General features: G+C 32.1%; 1 protein-coding gene, 2 long non-coding RNA genes and 1 pseudogene across 7 annotated transcripts; 1 reads left to right on the top strand and 3 right to left on the bottom strand.

The window, feature by feature from the left end:
- Positions 1 to 13,274: 13,274 nt before the first annotated feature.
- LOC106430795 lies at positions 13,275 to 15,151 on the bottom strand. Of its 3 annotated transcripts, none has more exons than XR_007340354.1 (7): positions 14,647 to 15,151; positions 14,513 to 14,545; positions 14,323 to 14,430; positions 14,095 to 14,230; positions 13,906 to 14,019; positions 13,701 to 13,793; positions 13,275 to 13,626 (listed from the first exon to the last, which is right to left on the bottom strand). It is a non-coding gene; the product is annotated as an uncharacterized LOC106430795 (long non-coding RNA). The 3 variants fall into 3 exon arrangements; XR_007340352.1 differs by having other exon boundaries at positions 14,323 to 14,392; positions 14,489 to 14,545; positions 14,647 to 15,150; XR_007340353.1 differs by lacking the exon at positions 14,647 to 15,151 and having other exon boundaries at positions 14,513 to 14,576.
- A 3,565-nt stretch (positions 15,152 to 18,716) lies between these two features.
- On the bottom strand, positions 18,717 to 21,109 carry LOC125610294. 3 transcript variants are annotated; one of them, XR_007340350.1, is made up of 5 exons: positions 20,642 to 20,944; positions 20,279 to 20,451; positions 20,056 to 20,185; positions 18,855 to 19,018; positions 18,717 to 18,799 (listed from the first exon to the last, which is right to left on the bottom strand). It is a non-coding gene; the product is annotated as an uncharacterized LOC125610294 (long non-coding RNA). The 3 variants fall into 3 exon arrangements; XR_007340351.1 differs by lacking the exons at positions 18,717 to 18,799; positions 18,855 to 19,018 and adding exons at positions 19,039 to 19,969; positions 20,979 to 21,109 and having other exon boundaries at positions 20,642 to 20,891; XR_007340349.1 differs by lacking the exons at positions 18,717 to 18,799; positions 18,855 to 19,018 and adding an exon at positions 19,039 to 19,969.
- A 514-nt stretch (positions 21,110 to 21,623) lies between these two features.
- On the bottom strand, positions 21,624 to 23,713 carry LOC106430779 (annotated as a pseudogene).
- A 42-nt stretch (positions 23,714 to 23,755) lies between these two features.
- On the top strand, positions 23,756 to 24,800 carry LOC125610293. Its single transcript, XM_048782623.1, has one exon. It carries the CDS (start codon positions 23,773 to 23,775, stop codon positions 24,787 to 24,789), a length of 1,017 nt encoding a protein of 338 aa, XP_048638580.1. The 5' UTR covers positions 23,756 to 23,772; the 3' UTR covers positions 24,790 to 24,800.
- The last annotated feature ends 492 nt before the right edge of the window (positions 24,801 to 25,292 follow it).

Raw genomic sequence — 25,292 nt, 5'->3', positions numbered from 1 at the left:
AAAAGAGAGATGGTTTGATGAAGACATACAACACTTGAACCAAATTATTACAAAGACCACAACTCAATCAGATTCTAACTTAACAAAATCTTATGCTGATAACAAAAGAAGACTTTTAACTCAAGAAAGCAAGCACAAACAGAGATTTGTGGTATTGATTTTGATAAGGCTTTAGTAAAGCTTAATGAGCTCTCTTTAACTCTCCTACACAACTCTTCTACTTGAACATTCATGAAAGAAGCTGTAGCAGACGGTTTGATAAGGAAGCGTCCCGCGGAACGGTCCGCGAAGGCCTATATATTCTACGGTACGGGTTTGGTCCGGTATTTTAAGAACTGCAGTCCACGTGGGACATGCCCGCTGTGATCCGCTCGACGTCTCTACATATAGCCAAGTCTGTTTACTTTAAAAAAAAAAGTTTGTTTTTAACTGAGAGACTAATCTCATCGTTAGTTGAGAGGAAAAAGATCCAAAGTTACTACTATATATCGAAGTCGAAAGAAAAAATACACATACTTGTACGAAAAGAAAAACTAAATAATATTTATATTACTAAGAAAATTTGGTAGAATATTTACTTGCACGTTTACATTTTTTTTTTACGCGAAAAAGAAGATTTCTACTGCGATAAAGTCTGTGCCCTTGCGGATCAATTATTAAGTCAACAAAAAAGCTCAGAAATCATATTGGACTGTAATTAATCAATGTACTATAGAACTTATATATAGTAACAAGATGTAGTGAAACTGTAGGGGCCATGACTCATGTTTTTGATGATAAGAACCTTTGATAATGAAAGATAGAAGCAAATGGATCAAACAAAAACCACTATCGATCGGGTTATATATAACAAAATGAATAATTGATGACAGAATTACAAAGACAACAACGGGTGGGAGGGAGTCGGAGTATCCACTTGTTTTCAACTTCTTCTTCTTAGACCTTTCTCTACACACAAACTCCAAAATATATATTTGTTAATCAAAATGAAATTGAAATATTGTTGCTTAGTGCTTACAAGTTACAAATATCACTTCCTTATCATTATCCAGTATCATCCAATGCGGTTTTCTAATCCTTTGATATGCTTCTAAATACTCAAAAGACCTGTTTCTAGATTGCTAATTAAGACATTTCGAAACAAAAAAAAAGACAGAAGAATATAAATAGTAATATATTTTAATTTATTAACGTAATTTAAAGAAAAGTATTTTCTCAAATCATTTTGGGATTCCAAATAACATCCTTGTAGTTAATAATACTTCTCTTTATATAATCCGGGTCAACGGGACCGTAAAGATCCGACTAATTTCTGAGGCCAAGAACAAAAGCTGGTTCCTTAATCCCCTCCCAACGAGAGTCAAACTTAGGGAGCTGAACTTCCACGAAACCACTAGACCAACCCTCTTGATAGTGAATAATAATTACATGCTCAAAATTGATAAAATTTCAAAGAAGAACTTGACGCAAAACATAACCAATTATCTTCTGAACCATCAAGAAATATATACACACACTCGCATCGTACGTCTGAGCCTCAACTCAGACCAGATGCACGACGACCTGATGAATGTAGTTTTGGTTGTTTTTGTTACTCGGCTCAGCGAAGCGAAAGCTACAATCTAGGCTAAACTCTATTTGGTATCCGTTTTAGCCTTTAAGTTTCTACTCGTATAGTTTTTAGAACATTTTGTAAATATTTTTTTCCTTTTGTTGACCTATAAATTTAACATCTTAAAAAAAAATCATCTCTTATGAAACCAAAAAAAATGAATACTCCATGTTTAAGACAATCAATTGATTTAGTAAAATGTAGTGTATATACAAAGATATATATTTATCGTACAGTCACTGACGTACGTGTATGAACATAATGAGTGTGTCTCTGCGTACATACAAAAGAAAGAAAGGAAATGTATAATCACAACGTTGAATTCACCAGAAGGAAAGAGATGTCTCTGAAAACTGGAAGATAATGGAAACTGATTAGATACATCAATGCATAGCAATCTTGCCCATAGTGACACAACCTTAACATTTGTCTTTTCACATTTGTCTTTTTATACTCATATATATTATATCTATGTGTATCATCAGTGTATTTATACATACATATGTATATGCTTACACACATAATATGTGTATATAGAATCAATCATATTGGTATTTGTGTGAGAGAAAGAGATCAAAGAGAGCCATCATTTTCCAAATGTTGTTTTCTTTGTTCAGCTTTTTCACCAATTTACATATTTTCTGAATCCCATGTGGGATGGATCTTTGATTGTCCCCTCTTGTTAGATTTTTTCCAAAAAATATAGATTAAATCTCGATCTAATTCTTTCTACAATATAAACTATTTGATAATAAGTAACATCGTCTCTTATAGTTTATATCCTTATGACAGAGATTTGTTTTAGTTTCGATGTCCATATAAATATGTGGTCCTTACACAAGTTAGCTTCATTATTGTCATGTATATCTCCTTGTCTTCCACCTTCTAGAAATCTATTTACATTGAGAAATTATTTATAAGTACTCGTATTACTCATTTATTTTTATCAACAACAACTGATATGAATATATGTGTATTAGAGTCAAAGATTAATTTTGCAACCCGTATATATGCTCATAATTTTATAATATCGAATCAAAAGTTATAAATCATGAAGTTTTGTAAAAATAAAATTAGCTATTAACTATATCATATAAATGGAAGTTTAATTATTTCTAATGATTGGGAGAAAATAAACAAGAAGAAGAGGCCAAGTTTGGTTAGATTTAAAAGAGAAAGTGACAATGCCCTTAGAATGGAAGGGAATGAAAAGACAGTGTTAGGGAAGGAAAAGGGGACAATGGATGATGGAAGTTACTCTCGATCATGTGATCCATCACTACCTTATATCTAATTTACATATATATCTATATCATTAAGGAAAAGCTATATATGTTTCGGCAAATGGCCAAAGATTTACCAATTACATATTTATTTGTGCATATACGCGCACCTTGTTGTCACAGTAGTAGTTAACGAAAGTGCAAGACGGGTCTGATATATAGTAGTACGAGTAATGTACACAAAGAACTCAAATAATTTTTCAACAAAGAAATATGTCTTTACTAGATCTCTTCCAAGTAAACTTATAAGTTCTACTTAATCCGGAAAACACTAAACTCACATGTTTCTATGATCTAATACATGGTCCTAAGAAACTCTCTCTTCTTTAGCCATTTATATTCCATTCACCATACAAGTAATGAAAACTCCTTATGCTAAAAATACTTCTCTCTTTGTTAATCCCATACAAATCCCCCAACCTAGTTATACTAGGTGGATTTCGTGGCTCTCTTCCCAAATAAAAATCTCCAAATCTCCTTTGTTAATTTTCTGTTTCCTTTTAAAAAAACTTCATTTTTCCTTAATGACAAACTTCGTCTTTAGACAAATTTTCTTTTGCTTAATGGAAAACATCCATTTGTACACATATATTCTTTTTTTCATTTTCAAATTCAAGCAACCAATACACGAACTCCAATATTGCTCCAGCTTCATACAACACATTACGTACTACTTTTTGTAGTACTCCTCGAACTAGTACATCAACAGTTAAATCGAATTTGATTTGGATTCCTTCGTCATGCATTCATCATTATGCTTTATTTACTTGTAACCAAGATTTTGGGTTGATATCTATAATGGAAACACAACCAAAAAGGAGATAAAGTTGAAATAATGTTTTCCACAATACAATTAAACGACACAATTTGAAAAATGATCAATGAAAAAAATACTTTATTGTTGTTAAAAAAATACTTTATCTGTCTTTAAAAGATGAGTTCTTAGCTTCTTGTTTTTGTTTTTGCTTTCTTCCTAAAGATATTTTTTTTTAGTTTTTCGACATAGATTTTATTAGTAGATGATAACACATTTGGATATCAAGAAGTATTGATGGAAAATAATTTTAGTTTTGAATTGTTATTGGTTGAATGTCATTAAAATTATTCAGTTTAAAAGTGAACATTTATATTGATCATCAATATTGTTTATGTGTAAAAATTCTGACCATTATCTTTGAGAAACGGGAAAGTAACATTTAAAAAATCATGAAATGTTAAAATTAGATATCTTCATTGTACAAATTTATTTCTAAACAGCTCAAGTTTTCAGTGAAAATATAATTTCGACAACTATTGAATCTAAAATTGTGTATATGTTTTGAATGTATCATAATAAATTGATAAGGAACCAATTATTGAAAACTATAAGTGCAATAAGACGGTAGATAAACTAAAAGGAAATCTAAGGAAACTTATAAGAAGAAGCTATAAATTTAAATCATACGTAATTTTAAATTTATCTGTACAATATTTTAGGAAAATTTCATATAGAATCTATTAATTTAGAATGTAATATAGAACTAACATTACATACCTCTGTTATTAGTAAGAATGTCGCTGGAATTAAAACATTATCTATATATTTCATTAAAATAATATTATAATATTAAAAATTTGACAGAAAATAGATCAGTTAAACTGAGATTTTCAAAAAAAGACTGAAATAATTAAAAAAATTATAATAAACACAAAATAGTAATTTCCTACAATCTTGCTTCACATTTAAAAGGTATACTAGATTTTGACCCGTGCAGGCGCGCGGGTGTACATTTTGAAAAATATATTGATATTTGTTTTTCATGTAATTATTAAGGTTTTACAAAATGAATCCAAAGAACAGAACCAATACCGATCCGAAAATATAGTACCAAATCCGAACATAAATTGATTAAATATTCGAATTATTCAAAATTTTGTTATTTAGAGAACCAAATCTGATCCGAACCGAAGTATTCGGGTACCCGAATTTATCTAAAAATAGATTTATATACTTATATATATATTAATTATTTTTAGATTTAACGTATATAAAACATTAAGAATGATACTTTTAAATTGGTTTAAATACTTGAAAATATATATATAGATAGTCAAAAGTAAATATCTGCAATAGTTAAAGTATACTCAAATCACCAAAAATACTTAAAATAATTATTGATTCCGTATCCAAAACTTTAAATCAAACCAATTGATATGTTAAGCTTAGGTATTCTGACATATGTTATTCAAATTTATAGGTAATATATTATTTTATTTATAGATTTTGAGAAATTTAAAATAGATAATGATTTAAAACTTTAAAAATAATTTAAATGGGTTATCCAAACGCGAACCAAACCCGCAAAGATCCGAATCAAACTCAAACTAAAATTTAGAAACATCCTAACAGGGTTTAAATCTTTGACTCCGAAAACCCGAAACACAAACCGATCAGAACCAAACCCGTATGGGTGCCCGAAATCTCATCCCTATTCATTATTATATATCATATACTGTCATCATATAATTAATTGTATTTTATACGTACCATCATATAAGTAATCATATAATTAATAGTATTTTATACGTACCATCATATAAATAATTACATATATTATATTTATAAAACTTAATAGGAAATATAAAAACGATAATTTGAGTTCGTATTTCAAATTGGGCTTTGTATTGTATTTTTATTATATATATTGACAACATTTTTGTATAATGGTTATTGAAAAATAGTTTAGTAAAAATCCATTTTTGAATATATGTATTAGTTTTTAATCAATTTTTGATATAAATCAACTTTAAATTATTATTTTGATTTGAAATATGTGTATAAAGTTTAAATTTTGTTTTATGGTTAGTTTAGAAAAGAAAAAGTTTTAGGCGATTAGATTGACCCGTTTTCGTATATTTTAAATCTCGCCCAGATAGATAGTTTTTTATAATATGATGGACTTTTAATTTTTCTTAATAACATAAGCCCATTACTTTTTTTTTCTTAATACTACTATCCTTGTTTCCAAACAAAATTAATTTTTTTTTAAAAGACTACAATTTATGTTTCCAAACACTCCAAATTTTTTTAATAGTCCTATTCAAGTCTCCAAACACTCCAATTTTGTACTTGAGTTTTAATAAGATAGATTTTATAATATATACTACTAAATTTTTGAAAATATTCAAACAAAAAACAAATAAAACATGTGTTTAGCCCGCGTGGATAATATTTTAAGTTACATTATACTAAATGAGAATGAATCTTATTTTTGTTTATTTGTTATCGACATTTTGGTTTATGTAAAAGTGGGTAACAGTAAAAAAATTGAATTCATTTGTGTAAATATTTGAATTCATTTGTAAGTTGACCAATTATTTTTAGTATTGTATTTCTAATAATTAATATCAATACTATAGATAAATAATCACCGGAAAATAATGTATATTATTAAAACTGAAGTATCTTTTGGTATTGTTCGGAAACATGGATATCAGTATAAATGAGAATTGTTTAATTGAAAAGATTGATATCAGTACAAAAAAGAAGTATAGTGTTCTTTTAATAATTTCATTAATATAATTACATTAATTGTCTTTTCATATTTCACTCAGTTTAACAATTTTAGGCGTGGGCATTCGGGGTCCCAATCGGGTTTCGGTTTTATCCATTCGGGTTTCGGTTTTTCGGGTTTAACAAAATTAACCCCATTCGGGTTATATAAAAGTTCGGTTCGGGACCCGTTCGGTTTATATCGGGTTCGGGTCGGGGTTAGTAAATCTTCAAAGAACCGGTATAACCCATTGTACTTTCGGGTTCGGATCTCAATCGGTTCTCCGGTTTAAAAATACATGATTTGTACCTATTTTGTAACTAAAACATAAATAAAATCGGTTCTTTGGATTTAAAATACATGATTTGTACATATTTTAATAGCCAAAACATAAGTAAAATCGATTCAAAAAAAAAAAAAACATCAAACGTGATCATTCAAAATCAAGCGAAAGATAAATATAGTTAATGATAGAAAGAAAACCAGATAAATGAAATCATAAAACAAAAACTAAGTTCTCATGAAATGAAATGAGAAACACTATTCAATGAAAACAAAACCAAAATAAAAAAACTTTAGGCTTCAACCGCTACATTCCACCATCAACCTTCATATAATAGATAATTATTTTAGAAGTTCAATAATATCTTACAGTATTTTAGATACATATTAAGAATTAAGATTACATTTTGTAGAAGTTTTTTTGTTATTATAAATATTTCGGGTTCTATCGGATATCCATTTAGGTCCGGGTTCGGTTCGGATAATACCTATAACCCAATATACCAAAAAACAGGATCCATTCGGTATTTATGTCGGGTTCGGATCGGTTCGGATTCATTTTTATCGGATCGGGTTCGGTTCGGATTTTCGGGTTCGGTTTATTTGCCCAGCCCTAAACAATTTCATCAATTATATTATTTTAACAATATATCACATCATTAATTATATTATCATAATAATAATAGTGCAGATTTTTATTTATTAGTTGATAAACATTAACTTTGTTCCAATTATAAAATAAAAATGTAAAATAACTGGATTTTTCATATGGTTAAACTTTTAGTTTAGTTTGTTTTACTAAAACCTTTTTATTTGTTTTAGTTTCAATTGGTGGAAAATTACGTAGCCAAAAACATAATTGAAAGACATGTTTTTGTGAATAAAATAATAACTTAAATCAAAATAATAAAAATATATTATATTTATTGCCACTTAATTTTTCACTCCATATAATTATTTCACTAAATAAAAAATTCTTTCTATTTCATTTAATTTGACCAAACACATAGAAAAAAATCATTTTTATTACTTTATAAAATTAGTTAGGCATGAACATTGGCTATCCATTTAGGTAGGTGTTGTTCTTTTCAGGTATTTTTTTTTAAATTAGGCCCCACTTAAATATTATAAATTTATCTATGGGTTTTGAGTTGAGTTCTTCCGGGTCTGGATGAGTTCAGTTCTGATGTATAAGAATCTAAAAATATCTAAATAACAAATGTATCTGAGACGGGTTCGGATATTTGTACCAAAAATAACCATATTACCTTATTCGGTCCAGGTCTTTTGAATATAATTATTTATATTACGACTCATCTAAAATATATAACAATAATTGTGAAAAATAAATATCAATGTATAAAAATGTAAAAACCAATATCCGCGCGGATGCATGGATCAATTTCTAGTACAAATTAAAATAAATGACATTCAATTCGGGATCCGTACAGGAATTCAAAAAAGCATGAGATATGATACATTTTAAATAGCCATTTGATGTTTTGGTTTTCAAACTATAACGATTTTCAAAATATTTCAAAAACATCATCAAACAGTTTTAAAGATGTAATAAGGGTATTTCATACAACTGATTAGTATGTTTCGTGAAAAGTAATAAAAACCTTTTTAGATATGACAAATGGCCAGGAAGTCATGCTATCTCTTCTGATTTTTAGCCGTGATGTATTTTCATCCCATGGCCATGTTACATTCTACCACTATTAACTGAAGAAGAAGCTATTATTAGAGAAAAAAAATTAAAATACTTTTTTGCAAATATATTAGTAGTATTATTTCTTTAAAATAAAAATTAAACAAGTAGTAGTTTAGAAACTGTCCTTCAATAGTAGGTAAAAAAAAACGGAAAGGAAAAATTAGAGAGATTCCAACAAAATGGCTAATTGCTTACTGTGGAGAGATATTAAACGCCCAAAATAGGGTTAAAATCAATTATTTAATTGTATATGATGTATTCCATTGTTACACTAATTAAAGGTAACAAAAACTAAAGACTATACTAACTGACGGTCTTGGAAACCGTTTTGAGGTATAATAGTTTTCTTTTAAGACTATAAATGCATGATCAATCCTTTTACTGATTGTAAAATGTTTGACCGTTCCAAAATTCACATGGATAGTTCTAAATATCAGCCTGAGAACTCGATAACAAGGACAAAAGAGTCTCCGTTCTACGGAATTACAAAGCAGAGGTTTCCATATTTGCACAGAAGAAAATCTGATGCAATATCAATAATAGTATTGAAGATAATGTAACATCTCGGTTTGTGGTATATGAAAAAGCTTAAGAGAATTAGTTTGGTACATATATCATCAAAATATACTTATTTTTTCGGATACACATTCATTTAGAACTCCATAGTTAAGTGTATGTGAACTGAATAATAGAAGAATAGATGATCTATTGTAAAGTGATTCACGATATGGTGCAAATAAGGCCAGAGCACACAGAAAAGTTATGTGGTGATTGCAGGATCAGTAAACAATACTAATGAACTTCTGAAAAATTAGCATACCGCCTGTCGCACGTAATAGGACCCACAGGTCGAGAGAGCATGCGTGGAAGGCCCATAAGCTGTGGCGGTTGGGGGGGGGGGATTAAAAGTGGTATCATAGCTGAACCCAGACGAGTGTGGAGTCAGTGAGGGCTCACACAAACATGGGCAACGACCTTGGGGCGCAACGAGGATGTTGCGTTCTTTGAGAAGGGGTGAATTGTAACATTCCGGTTTGTATTGTATGGAAAGGTTTAATTAAGAGAAATTATTTGACTATCTATTTCACCAAAGTGCGCTTACCTTTTCGAGCACACATCTGTTCAGAACTCCAGAGTTAAGCATGCTTGAACTGATATAGTAGAAGGGGTGACCTATCGGAAAGTAATTCATGATATCGTCTGAGTGATGCCCAAGCACATAAAAAACTCATGTGGTGATTGCAGAGTCAGTAAATAAGACTTATGAACCTTCGAAAAATTAACATATTGTCAATCACACGAAATAGAGCCTACGAGCTGAGAGAGTGGACGTGAGAGACTCTTTAGCTGTAGCGGCGATACAAACAATTTCATTGATGTGCAAGTGTATTGAAGACCATAATCGTGTCTGCTCAATTAATAAAATAGTCAAACTGACATCCTAAGCCATTGTTTTTTAATTTAAAACAATGGCTTAGAGCGTCAGTTTGATTTCAAACAAATATACTTTTCCATATGGTGTAAAGTTATTTTGTTAGAATTTTTCACAAAATAATCTAAATTAAAATATGTTTCTTCTTAAAAAAATATTCTTTGTTTCTTTGTATGTGTTTATATTTTATTTTTCACTACATTTATATTATTCTTTATCTTCTTATTTGGTAGTCAAATTTTATTCCTTTTTTACCTACTTAAACAAATAATGTCCATAATTTTTATATAAATAACCGCATTTTGTATCATAGTTTTATATAAATTATTTTTTTAGTTTACTGTAAAATATTAATTGACGGTAGTTTTATTATACTTGGTAACAAATAATTTAAGCACGTTATACCAAGAAAAAAAAAGAAAATTTAAGCACGGCTCTGATGAAAACAATGATATAGATGACCCAAGTAGACAGAAGTATACAGAAATATAAAGTAAATATTTATAAAGAGAAAGTGAAAGAAGATAAAGAAAATCGCTAAGTCTTGATATTTTATTGCATGTAATCGGGCCAAAAGTAAACGATAGAGAAAAGGAGAGTCTTACCTTTAGTGTCTGAGAAAGGCTAAAGAGTCTCTCTTTAAACAACTCACTGCCAATCAAAATTGAAGATTGACCATATATAATTAATATGAGTGGTTGCTATAGATCCCTTTTACGTGCCCTAGAAAACAAAAGTTGATCCTGATCTTACATGTAACATTCAGTGCCACACGTATTGGATTTTTATTACTCGGGGCGGAGTTTCCGCGCAAGCGCGGAGTTCTGGATATCGTTGTTGTTGCTTAATTTATGGAGGAAACCTTTGTAAGTGAAGTTGTTCTTAATCTTGTGTTGTTACAGATATTTGCATATGCCTGGTTATGGATGGGGGCATAAGCTACGTTGCACAGAAGCTTCATCGGACGTTCGTTTTTCGTTTCGGAACTTGAATCGGAATCGGAACTTTGTGAAAATTTATGGAATCTCGTTTTCAAAACGCTTCTAAAATATTCTATTTAAAAACACGTTGGAAGCTTACAATTCCGTTTTGGAATCACACTTCCATTCTTTAAAAAAGAAACACAATGTCTATCAATAAAAAGTATAAAATTATAGTTTTTAATTTATATAAAATCTAAATTTTAAAAGTATTGAATAGAGAGAAGAAAAATATACAAATATTAAAAGTAATACTATAAATTATCTTTATGCATTGAGGTTTTTATTAAAGATAAATCATATATTCAAATATATAATGTCAATTAATTATAAAGTGTAAAAATAATTAATATAATTATTAAAGACCAATTCGTCATCGACACTTTGTTTTATTAAATAAAAACTTAGACGTAGCTTTTAAATGGGCTTATATGGAGTCCCATTAAATAGTGGTGCTAAATACTCTGTGTACTAGATGATAACCTGCGCCCTGCGCAGGGTAAATGAATTTAAAGAAATTATAATTTTAAATATATAGATATTAGAAAGATAAAAACTATGGACACAAATATTACATATTATTCATGTTACGGAATTCAACCAAATTGTAGATATGTAAATAAAGTAAAATTTAAAGTTTTTTTTTAAATAGTAACACCATAAATCACGTATACAATCCCTAATTGATCTGAAGTTTAAAAAGTTAAAACTATATTATTATTCAAAACACGTAAACTATAGGAAAACATGTAATAAACCATGCCTTACACTAATACTTTTTGGGGATTTTGGTGTGTGGAACGCAAGGTTGGTGATTATCTTCATCCCTTTGTACGTGATAATACAATAAAAACGATCGAACTTTCTTTGTATATAATTGTTTAGGGGGATTGATTGAAATGAGTAGATGTGTTCAAAAACATCTTATTTATATACTGAGTAATTAGGGTATAGAGTTAAATTTTGAAATCATATCAAATCATATTTATTATTTTCCCGTATTGAAATCCCACAAATGCATGCATATTCAAAAATTAGTATCCCAAAATTTGCGCTAAATATTACATAAATATTTTCCATTACACACAATATAACCAATACGCGGGACACAAATTATGTAAATACTTTCCTTAACACACAATATAATCAATACACTTGCCACAATTGCATATATAATAATATCACTGTAATAAATACATGGTTGTAATCAACAACATTGCGTATATACTTGCCTTCTATTCACCCACTGATGCAGCAAAATAATTGATGGAAAGCAAAATTAATTTAATGTTCAATTATTTAGAAATCGATTTGAACACTACTCCAAGTTCGTACAACTAATAAGACCCAATGAATGTTATGTGGCTGTAGGTATGGAGTATGGACATTCTAAATGATACAGTCTGACTATGTATTAAATTATAATCATACGATATACGGTATATATATATTTACAAACCCATATGGACTTACTAATTATAGATATACAATAATAAAATGCTTACAAAAACTGATAATGGTTTTTGAGTAAGACTACAACATCTAATATATTTAATTATTTATTCATATAAGTCTGGCTACAACATCTAAATTTTTTCTTACCAAATATATATTATATTTAGCCACATGGGCCGTCTGAGTATATATCAAAGCATGGTTTTTCTATCTCCACAACATGTAATTTATATGTTTGAGAAATTTTTTATTTATTCAAATTATATTTGTTACAGGGATTCCATTAACTATATGTTTTAGGCTCACTACGGATCATTTGTAATATCATATTGTTAATTATTTTATATTGCTTAGACCAAATTCAAGTTGTGTCATACTGAACTTGAAATGTTTAGATTTGTAAAATAGTCTTGCTAATGTGAAACTATCAATATATATATATATATATATATATATATATATATATATATATATCTTAATTCATATGTGATCAAAAATTATTATGACTGTAGCTTATTAGAATATTTTCTCACGAACGTGACAATTAGGAAGATCACTTGTTCATAATAGTGATTGTTAGAAATAATATTTGTAACACGTTCGTTGTGGTCGCTGAAATTGATATGTCAAACTTATATTAAAATTTGATTAAGACAAAAGAAATCACTGTCATTATAATTTTACGATGTGGCCATATATATACTATAGATGTTGAGCTAATTATAATGAGTGGTATTACATGTAATTATTCTAGTAAAATGAGGACTTTTAATGCAAGGTCATGAGAATGATTCTAGTTGTGACACCTAAACAATGACATTTTGATTAATCACACATGAAAGTAAGGTTATTTTTTATTAATGCTTCTCAAATAATAAGAAAGGGATATGTTTCTTGCACAAGTCTCTGATTTGTGTAAAATAGAGTTGACTTTTTTTCAAGAATACGACTCGGTGAGGGTTTTGAGAATTTGGTTTTATGTGTAGTATAAAATCTATGTAAGGTGTATAAAGTATATAGATAACAGACAATGTTTGTAAATATGTAAATAGCTTTCAAGCTTCCCTTCACTAAAATGAAAATAACACTGCTCCCAGTAGAAACTTTTATTTTCTTCAGCAGGAACTTGTTGCAGAATTTAAAAAAAAAAGATAAACATGAGAAACTGAAACAAAGGGAAAAACTTATTGGATAGAGTTTGCAACGAATGAGAAGAAAACTTGGTAAGAACGATGGCTTCACACACTTCTAAGATTCACTCACAGTGGGATGCCAGAATCAGGTGGATGGTTGTCACTCTGGCCTGCCGCTTGTAGGACTTGTTGATGCTTTCACCTGAAACTAATTAGTATATCGGTTATTTCAGATCACCATCATTGAGGATGTTAACTGAAGAGAGCTTAGCTTACCCTTGAATGAGTCTTCACAGCCACGTCTTCAGTAATTGCAGACACCGTGAAGGTGAGGTGGTTGGGAGTGAAATTGTAGGGTGTCAATCGAATCTGAAAGAGGTATTGCTTGCCAGTAAGTTCATCTAAGCTTTGTCCATTAATGACAGCAGCGATAGTGCTAACATAAACGTCAGATAAATGGAGTGTGTTTGTGGAAGCGAACCTCTCAAGAGCCAGTGAGGCTGCTTCTATCTAGGTGAGTTGCGTCATTTTTGTGTAAAACACGACAAACATAGCACTGTCTTCACCATCGTCACCAGCTAGCTCAACACGTAACCTGTGCGCTAAGTTGGATTTGTTAGTCAAAAGGTGGATATTGTTATAGCTGAGAGTAAATATGACTTATCAGAACCTGATAACACAGGTTTGGTGAGACACATTTGTTGAACCGGAGCGAAGTCTGTGATTTGTCCAACTAAAGAAAGATAAGGCTCTCCATTTTTCTGCAGCACACTGACGATCCTGCTCAGGAAGTCAGCTCCCTGGATCTTAACAAAGGCCATTGATAAAAAATCAAATAAGGCGATTAAATGATACAATATTGTTAAAAATCATAATATAGTAAAAGACTAAAAGTTACGTGCGTTTTACTTGGAGAGGTATGGCTCCATTTGTCACAAATTCTTTCTTTTGAATCTCTACCATTGTCTCTACACATGGGAAAAGCTCAGTTGCCGCACCTCTCAAGCTGTAAACAGTAGAAACGCGAAAAACATGGATTTAATGTAGTATTCCTTAGTCCTTACAAATGGTTACGAAAGCCCGTATACCGTACGTATCCCTCCGGTGATTGTCGTTTCCATCTGTTTAATACAACTCACAAGATGGACAGACGGACAGACATAGAGTTAAATACAGAATTTAGCAAGGAAGCATTTGATATAAACTATTACTTAAAGCGTACCTGGTTTTGAAAGCTTTGATGGCAGCAATGCTCAGCTAAAAATAAAATTTGGTGGCCGGTGTGTGGAGCAGCAGATTGAGTAGCAATTGCAGTGGAGGAAAGTGATCTAAGGTTTGACGAAAGAGAATCTCAAAGACCGTGTATGAGATGCTAGATTCCAGTCTCAACCCTCTTCTATTTATAGGTTTTCAGGTGTCTTTCAGTTATCAAATGCTTCAAGCTTTGATAGTAAAGCGAAGGAGACGCAGAGATCGGAGGAGTTGTTGAGTTTAGTAGTGTGAAGGGAGCACTCGTCGCAATGGTTGAGAGAGAAACGTTCATCAGAGGGCGAGAAAGAGAAGGAGATGAGCTTTAAATGGAAAAGAAAGTGATTTTAGCGTTTCAGATGGGTGACAATCAAGGGTAGGAGGGGTCAGGGGTGAGTATTTCTGACCTAATCGAATCCTATCTTAACCGCTAATTTTTTTTTTTTTATGATGGGCTTCGTTGTTTTGAGCCCTTCAACTAAAATAAAATGTCCCAAGAAACAATCGAAAAACTCTAGCGACCTCAAGTCACGGTCGCTACGTAGCGACCGAGTTCGGAATTAAGCTTAGTCACTACATAGTGACCGAGCACATGCACATTTCGATCGTTACGAAGCGATCGAGCTTTCCCAAAACGTTGATACGACACGAATACGTCTACTCTTTAATGCTATCTCCCGAAAACCGTAGCTGAACCATTTCATGTTTCTCGTTATTCGAAGTCATCAATCAAACTTTACGACAAAAACCACGGAAAGTTCGTTTTTATCGTAGAAACTGTAATAGTATAGGATTATAATCTATCTATAACCCCTAATACTAAATATTACCCCAAACCATAAATACTAAACTTTAAATCTCAATCACTAAATCCAAATATAAACAGTAATATATGTTTATAATATTTACACAACTGAAAAAAAATTAAGAAAATACAATATTTTATAATATTACACTATACTATCTAAATAGATACATTGAGTGTTTTATTCCTTTTGGTCGAATTATTATATGATTAAAACACACTTACAATCCCTAATACTAAACATTGCTTCAACTCATAAATAATACAAATCTCAATCACTAAATCCAAATATAAACAATAATATATATTTATAATATTTTTACACTAGTTTTTTTGGACAAATATTTACACAACTAGATAAAAAGTAAATTTTAATTACAGGGAAGAGAACAAAGAAAAAAAAGACGAAATGAAACGATTCTATTGAAAGATACTTTGGTATATTGTAGAAAATACATTAAATATCTTGGTCAAATTTTTTTAAGCTAATTACATGATGATAAATTTTTTGGTGGTTATACAACACAATTTCTGTTAAATCTACTTGAGTAACAATTGTGATTTAAATCTACTTGAGTAATAATCGTGAGTAGGTGCGAACTTAAATAACAACTAGATTTTGATCCGTGCTTTTGAAGCGCGGATTTTTTCTAGAATATTAACAAAATTTAATATGAATTAATATGTCTAAAACTATAACTTATGAATTACTTAAGTTAAGATTTTTTTATGTACACTCTTACATAACTATTTAGACATGGGATATTGGGACCTAAGAAACCAAACCGAAATCGACATGAACATACATGTTTGGTTCGGATTCGGGTCCAAAAAACTACATATTGGGTACTTTTAGACCTGCAGGTCTTGTTTCGAGTCTAGTTCCTACCAGAGTCCCAATCGGGTACCTAAAATATTCTGTGTATATTAGTATATATGGGTATATTAAATATGTTTTTAGTATTACTATTTTTTTTTCAGTTTTGGGTTCAGATTTCGAGTAAAGTTTCAAAGTTTAAAAATATATGCTGGGCATTCGAATAAAATTTTGGGTGTTTTTTGGTTCTTCGATCAGATTTCGGATAAACTTTGTGGTTTTCTGGTATTCAAATATTTTGTTTGGGTTTTCAAGTACTTTAAATTTTTTTGGGTCTTAAATACTCAAACCCATTACCTATCTGAAAATTTCATATATCTGAAATATGGGGCCGAATTGTCATAGTAAGTAAACTTATTTGAACATGAACCAAAAAAATTCAAATGCCTAGTTAGATCCAAATGTCTAGGACCCGAAAGACTCGGAATCGAGAAAAAACAATATGTACCCGACTCCAAGACCCGAATGAACATGCTTACTCTCTCTTATTATATTTTATGTGTATTTTATAAGAGTTGTATTTATTAAGTTGATGAGACTTATTTACTTGATTTTGACTAATTTAATAGTATAGATTTATATGATATTTAATAGTTTTTAAGTTTATCTTAAATAACAAATTTTTATTATTGATACTCTTTATAGAAATTAATTTAACGGAGTATATATAATTTTTGTTAAACAAATGTATTGCTAAAGTGTTTTTATCAAATTTTATTTTGTCAATATTTGGAATTATATAATGTAAAATGAATTTAATGTAATTTTGAAAGTAACTCTTGAATTATTCCCTGTTTTATAAGAATCACAATCGATACTACCTATCAATATTTTTTGAGTATGTCATATCTTGTTTCAAATTTAAATCTAGGAAATATTAATGAATAATTAAATTCTGTTAATATATATTAACAATTAGTTAAAAATATTAAATCACTATATAAATCATTTCGGATGGTTATAATGGATTCTGTATGTAGACCAGTTTATAATTTGACTAGTGGTATTCCGGCGCGTAGCGCCGGGTTTGTATATTTTATTCTTAAATAAATCTACAATTCAATTTAAAGTTTTACTAAAGAAAATATGAAGATGAAAATATGTTGAAAGATAATGATTTTTTTAACGATCCATTTGATAGTGATTAGCAATCGTAGTGTATTAATTTGTTTTGAAGTTGTTTAGTACAAAGTGGAATAACGTTAGTAACTGTGATTAATCGATTTAATAAAAGTAGAATTAAAAGGTAATAGTTGTAACAAAGTTAATTTAGTTGAAATCTATAATATATCTTCGTTAATTTTTATCAAGATTATCTATAATATTTTATATTTTGTGTGGATTTCTAAGAGAGCATCATAATATATAATATACACTCTTTATATTAGCGTTGCATTTTATTAATAATATAACTATTATTTAAAATTTGTTTGGATTCTTATGTTTTAATTAAGAAACTATATTTTTGAAGTTAGTTTCTAAATTTATGGGGTTGTGTATATTTGGTGGAACCAGTATTTAACCTGATGCTTTTGCGATTGATGTAATAGCAAATTTGCGTACCGGAGATTGTAGGCATGAAGTTGTTATTTTTGACATTGTCGTTGTAGGTATGACATTGTTATTTTCACATTTGTCCAAAATTCATAACCATTAATCTTTTATGTCTAAATTTTAATCTTCGACAATACCTAAGTTGTAATCCGAGGTTGGTATATGTTAACAAAGTTCGAATAGTTTTGTTTTATTATTTTGTCTTCGAAATAGTATCTTGAGCCCAGGAGTTAACATTTTTTTACTTTATAGTATGAAAACAATTTTTTTTTTTTTTGAGAATTAAGTATGTAATCAAACTTTATTATTTGCTTGTAGTAGTAGCACGTGTAACATTGGTTTTCGTGCTAATAGTTATTTATCTTATATTTCTGTAATTACTCTAATCTTACAGAGTGATATATTGATGTGCTTCATGCATTGTCCGCTTTTATTTTATTTAGCACGTGTAACATTGGTTTTTACCAAACATTGGTTGGTCGACGCGGCCTCTACTCTACTACCTAACATTATAATTACTAAATAAAAGCATTGCCATAGAAACTTTCATTTGCTATGGGTATTTTGTGTTAAGAAAATACTATTGTAAAAAAACTGTTTTTATACAAATGTAAAAGCATGTAACCTAAATGATTCTTCAGTATAAAAGCAAAGAATTAAGCTGCGACTTAATTCTTACATTACTCTTTTTATTAGTCTAATGTTTAAGCTATCACAACTCGTATAAAAGAATGTTAGTGGTTGACATTTTAGCTGTATACTGAAATCAAACGTCAATATTCATATTCACATCACAACGCACAAAAAATATATAATAACAAAAACCTTTTTATAGATAGACATATTATACGGGAAAATAACAGAGCATTGATCCAAAATGCAGAAAGGTATCTTATAGGATGCTTTTAATAATAAGATGTTATCTTATATTCGGATCTTAGAGGACATAATAATAATAAGATGTTAGGAATGGGTAAAGAATGTAAATTCAAGGACCACGACCAGCGACAAAGCAGAAACAGCCAGTTCTTTGATCTTCTGGAATCATCCAAGTCGTTAAAGCATCTTAACGACTTCCTCCATCTACGACCGCTTCTCCGGATTCGCTTCCTAACATTTCATCATATGCTCGATAATGATGTTGGACAACATCTCAGTATTACCGGTCTCAGGTTATGTTTAAACCAATTAAACAAAAATACAAATATTTTAATCTCATTGACTAACTGGCATCTATAATAATAAAAACAATATTTGTAACTCATGTGTTGTCATATAATTGATTGATTTAACATTATTAATCTAGTAGACCTCAACCAATAGAAAAAAAAGGCTTTATAATATTTAAATCCAAATGGTGTTCAAGTAAGACTCGAATGTTTGTTCCGGCTACAATCTTACTTCAGTGACTTTCTTCCACATGAACAGAACAGCTACAAGCCTACATGGTTCTCATACCAATGTATGTGCCCTCACTCGCTTACCATACGTTTTGGTATGAGAACCTTGTAGGCTTGCAGGCGCATGTATATGATATTGGTGTTATGTACTCTTAAACTCTTTTAATTATATTATTCTCTTTGTTCTTCCTCCATTTTATTATCAAGAAGAAAGAATAGAAAAAAAGGGGTAATGAAATCCAATCATAAGCTTATTCTCCAATCGACACAAATGAATAGATCAACAAATAAATAAAGCTAGGAATAACCAAACCCAATTTTTTTGCAAATCAATTGAATTCCCGATTTTAAATTCTAAAACATCAAAATCAATTGAAGATAATTTGTTATTAATTTTGCCAAAATCTAAACCATCAACACAATCTTAGGGGAAAAAAACACATCCGAATCTAATAGTCATATTACATAAAATATTATATCAACTAAACCATTTTATATTCGTAGAAAGAGTAATCTTAACGTTATTTCTAACCAAGCCAACTTGAATTCAACTCAAATAGACTAATACCAAACCAAACACATGACCAACACTGCATCAATCAGAGCAGGAAACTAAAACCGAATTGCAAATCGATAGGCTGTTTCATTTTCTCTATTAACCCTACAAAGCCAAAAACCATTTTAACCCGATAAGAACCAAAGATATCAAAATGCTACAAATAGGGATGCATCTTAAGTTTGACTTACCTGAACAAAAGCAGAAATAACATCAGCAAAGGCGAGATCAGGATGGAGTAGCACAACAATAAATCTCCCACAACATATCCCAAAGCTATAAACATTGCATCTTCTGTTGTATGGCTTTATCATGAAGAACCTAACCACACAAGTTTCATTATTACGCACACCAAAAGAGTTTTTGAACCCATGATAAGCAATCTTTAACGTATGAGTTATGTTTCTCTGTTACCTACGGGGCCATGTATCCAAGAGTACCAGTTTCTCCAACCATGTCCTTTGGATTCTAAGTAACTCTAGCCACTCCAAAATCAGCAATTCTTAGATTCTTCTGCTAATCCAAAAGCATGTACTCTGTTCTCATATAGCAATGAACGAATCTATCTGAACGCAAATAACTTAAACCTGTAGAAGATCAATCATGATTGTATAACACACAGATTCTCTTCTTTATTGGAGATTCATAAAAAAAGGAAAAAAGAGTTCTGTTTTCTGTATTTGTAAGTGCCATGAATTATTCATATCATCAGAACCTAAAAAGCTCCGTAGTGTTGGATTAAGATTCTATGTAATTACGATTAGGTGAAGCGAATACCTATGGATGAATCTGAAAGTTTGAAACGGTGGTTGCTTCTCGTAACATCAAAGCCACTGATTAAAAGAAGGAAATGTAAGATAAGGGGGACAGACTTTTCATTAATCAGGAGCATGACCACCGCCAGCGGAGAACAACCGGACTTTAAATCTAACAGCAGGAGAGGAGATGAGAGGTCACGAAAGGTTGCAGGTTATTTGCATTGAGGAAATTGATCATGGCGTCCTCATTATTTATAGTGTAGATGTCTCTGAAGGTTTTTAGGTGGAAAAAAAGGAAATTAAATGTAACGTAAAAGAATGGGTGTGTATAGAAATTAATGGAGAGGCTTAATTACATCGTTTTATGTTGCGACCTTTCGTGTTGCGGCGAGTCGTTACGTTCGTGATCTCTAACAGACGGTGGGAGTTCGGGTTTGGGAGAAGAGGAAGACGGTGTTTGTTGTCGAATAGATTTTTAGGCCTCTGCGATTAAAGAGGTGAACATCTCCGTTTTGTTTGAGATGAAATCGTTGCAGAAAGATTATCATACATTTGTCTAAAAGCCCAAATGCAAAACGGCCCATACATTTAAAACATAAACATACGTGACGAATGGTCCCAGGTTTTGTTAACGAAAAAAAAAATGTGAAGAATGAGGTGATGCCACGTGTCGCGAAAAGCACCCCTCTCCTTGATGTCGTGGAAGCCTGTGGTGAGAGCATAACCCAACTTTATTATATAAGATTAGACCACTTATGAATTTACGACGATGTAGTATGTGAGATGGTGTGGATGTACATATGTAATATTGATGATTATTTGAATAATAGAGACACATTATAATTAATTCGTTTGATAACGGAATCAGTTTGTTAGATATGGAAATATTCTAGGAGTAAAAATTAGGAAAAATCATATTAATAATATTGATATATTTTTAATTGATTAAGGTAAATATTAAATATTAAGTTTCTAGTGAATAGATCCAACAATTGTTTAAGTAGATTTTTTTAGACTCCTTCTCTTTTAATAGTATAGATATTTTACAGGATTCAGTAATTGTCACAACAAAATAAAAAATATATATATATATCATAATAGCTTCAAAGAAAGGGATTAAAAGAAGCCAACAAGTAATATTCTGATAAGCATCTATTAAGAGGACTTTTTGCTCCTGGCAAGATAGATTAGAGCATGTGCGGCTCCGGCTACAACAGCGCCTCCTGCAGCTGCTATAACCATAGCGGTTAAGGGTGCTATTCCGATGCCACGGGAGAGTCTCCTTGAGATCAGTTTGCACGACTGGTCAGCTTCTTTGTAAAGAGAAGGATTGGCTACACTTTCAGTGATGGCTTTTTCGTTCTACAGACAAATAATAATATTATAGTAGGTGAGGTCAGAGATGATATTAGTTAATAGAAGCTTAGAATATTCTAAGAGAGGCATTATTATTACCTTCATCCTGAAGCTGTTGATAGCATGCTTGACAGTGAGAGTATCACTGGACGATGATGAAAGTTTGAGGGAATGATCCTTCCATTCGTCTACAAGCTTATTAAGAAGAGCAACGCTAGCTTCAAGATTCTCTTTGTAGAGAACATCCCATTGCTTAAAGCAATCAACGTTTTGCGTCAAAAACTGATGGCGATTGCTGTAGCTTCATTGGCTAGAGCAGGATTTCCTGTAAACAAACAAGCAAAGGGTGGTGAATTCAAACAGAACCACCAAGCCAAGAGAGAGAGAGAGAGAGAGAGAGAGGTTTTCGTATTTGTTACCACCAATACCTTGTCCACCAGCTAATTTCAAGGAAAAAGTGAATATCTGTTTCAGTGCGTTTGCACTAATATCTGGTGCAAGGGCTACTTCCTTCAACAAGGGATAAATAGCCTCAAACCTCTGTGTTGACTCTACTCTAGCGGATGGAGCAGGGAATGTAAGCCGCACCAACATCTCAAAAAAACAATGTGGAAGCAGTCGCACTCCATGCCTAACAGGTTCGTTTAGGAGTACAGCCCGAGCCTCTGGATTCGAGGACAAAATCCTGATGAAAAGAAAAACAAGATTTTAGACATGCAAGCAGAGGAGGAAGGGAGAAAATATTAAAAACTGTGACTCACATCTCAACAAATTGGAGGATGAGATGAATTGAGTGAGAGCTGCAGCACTCGTTAGCGACTAGTGGCAGCAAGGTTTGTACCCATGAAAACAAGCCAGCAGATAAATCACCTTGGGAGGCCTGTCACCATTCAATTAAAAATTGAGAAACTTAAACAAAAACACACAAATTTGGACCCTCTCGGTAGTTTTATCAGAATGAACCTGAGCCATCATCCAAATTATAAGCGGAAGCTTGTCCTGGCCTTGATATGTAGGTCTCTCCTTCATATTTGTTAAAACCAGAGTCAAGGCATCAGGTTGAGTACGCAACGCCATGGCCAATACAACAAATGTTGCCACCTACAAGTCAGACAAAAACAGAACATTGGAGTCTAAAACAAAAAGTTAAAACTGAATAAAACACACACCAATCCAAAAAAAAAAAAAATTGAACCTTAAATTTGTTAGAATTACGTTGTTCAACTTTGACAACTCGAGGCCATTCAGTGAGAATGAGATCAGAGGACCATAGTACAAAGGCAGGTAGTGTGTCGAACGGAAGTGTGTTGATGAAATCGATAGATTTTTGGTAGACAGGGTTAGGAATAAGAGATATCGGAACCTGTTACAATTAAGCAAAAAGAAAAAGATATCATCAGCAGCTAACCTAACCAGCTAACTAACAAGACTTTTAGATTATTCACAAAAGGCTCACATACATCAATGAGCTTGGATAAAGGATACTCCTCGAACATGGTGACCCATTGAAAGGATACATGGGAAAGTACATTCCCATAGTAATTGAAAGATACTTGATAATATTCTTCTGAATATTCTCTAGTTAGTTATACGATTGTTACGTAACTAATGGGAAGATCCCTAACTTGTAGCTATCCCTTTGTACTTTAAATATTGACGTGAATACAACTCACACATTCAAGGGAAACTCATACTCTTTCATGGTATCAGAGGGTTCACGATACCTCTAACCCAATCTTCCGCTTCCTTTTCCTCTCTCCTTACTCTCTTCTACTTCTTCTCTTCTGCGCTTCAATGGCTGCAGTACAAGCTTTTCTTGACCCCGCCTATGGCGTAACAAATATCAAATCCCACATTCCCATTCTCCTTGATATCAACGACCACAATTACGATGCGTGGCGTGAACTCTTCCTTCTACATTGTCAAAGCTTCGACGTCTCAGGCCACCTTGATGGTACTCTGCTCCCAGAGAATGACAATGATGCAGCTTGGCAGAAGAAGGATGGTCTCGTTAAGCTTTGGCTCTACGGGACTCTATCTAAGAATCTGTTCCGGAGCACGTTCCAAACTGGTGGAACGTCTCGTGAAGCTTGGATCCGAATCGAAAACTTCTTCAGGAACAACAAAGAAGCTCGAGCTGTTCAACTCGACAACAAACTTCGCACCAAGGAACAAGGCGATCTCTCGATCCACGATTACTGTCAAGAAATGAAACAAATCTCGGATTTGCTCAGGAACCTCGATGCTGCAGTGACTGAACGCACGTTGGTAACCTACATGCTGAATGGTCTCTCTCACAAATACGATCACATCATCAATGTCATCATCCACAGGCAGCCCTTCCCCTCGTTCAATGAGGCTAGGAACATGCTAATACTGGAGGAAGATCGTTTGAACCGCGGCAACAAACAATCACTCCACCACAAGGATTCACCATCATCAGACAAGATACTCACCGCCTCAGAAACGACCAGTGACCGCAAAAGCTCTCCACATCAACATCAGCATCACAACAACAACCGCTCAACTCAGAACAGAGGACGTGGCAGAAACAATCACAGAGGTCGTGGCAGAAGATTCAACAATCAGCCTCGCCCTCAGGTTCAACAATGGAACGCCCCTTTCTGGACTAACGGTTACCAGTTCTGGCCACAACAACAACAGTTCCCACCATGGTTTCAAGGTCCCCAACAACAGTACTTCCAACAAGGGATCATAGGTCCACGACCAGCTCTGCAGATCCAAGGTCCAAACAACGGAAGTCAGAAACCCGAGCCAACTGTTGATTCGCGACAGCATTCAACACAATGACACTGGTGGATCCTAGCGACGCGCAATGGTACATGGATTCAGGTGCTACTGCACATTTGTCAAACTCGACAGGTAATCTAAAGTTCACTTTTGATCTTAGCACTGGAAAGTCCGTAACGGTTGCAAATGGTTCGAGCATTCCTATACAAAAAGCCGGTTCTGTTTCTTTTTCAACTCACTCTCGTCCTCTCTCTCTCTCAAACGTGTTGGTTACTCCATCTATCATCAAAAACCTCATTTCTGTTAGACAATTTACTCGTGATAACTCTTGCTCGATTGAATTTGATCCATGTGGTTTCTCTGTGAAGGATCTAATGAGCAAGGAGACGATTCTCCGCAGTGACAGTACTGGTGATCTATATCCTTTAGTCCCTTCTCTCAATAAAGCTACAGGCCAGCATTCAGCCCTTTCGGCAACTACCTCCACCATCTGGCACTGTCGTCTTGCTCACCCGAGCACTCACACTTTAAATTCTCTTCTCTCAAACTCTACTTTACCTTGT

This window comes from Brassica napus, chromosome A6 (assembly GCF_020379485.1).
Source record: "Brassica napus cultivar Da-Ae chromosome A6, Da-Ae, whole genome shotgun sequence".
Lineage (NCBI taxonomy): Eukaryota > Viridiplantae > Streptophyta > Magnoliopsida > Brassicales > Brassicaceae > Brassica > Brassica napus.
Note: the sequence above shows the minus strand (reverse complement) of the source record. Positions and strands in the feature narration are given on the sequence as shown.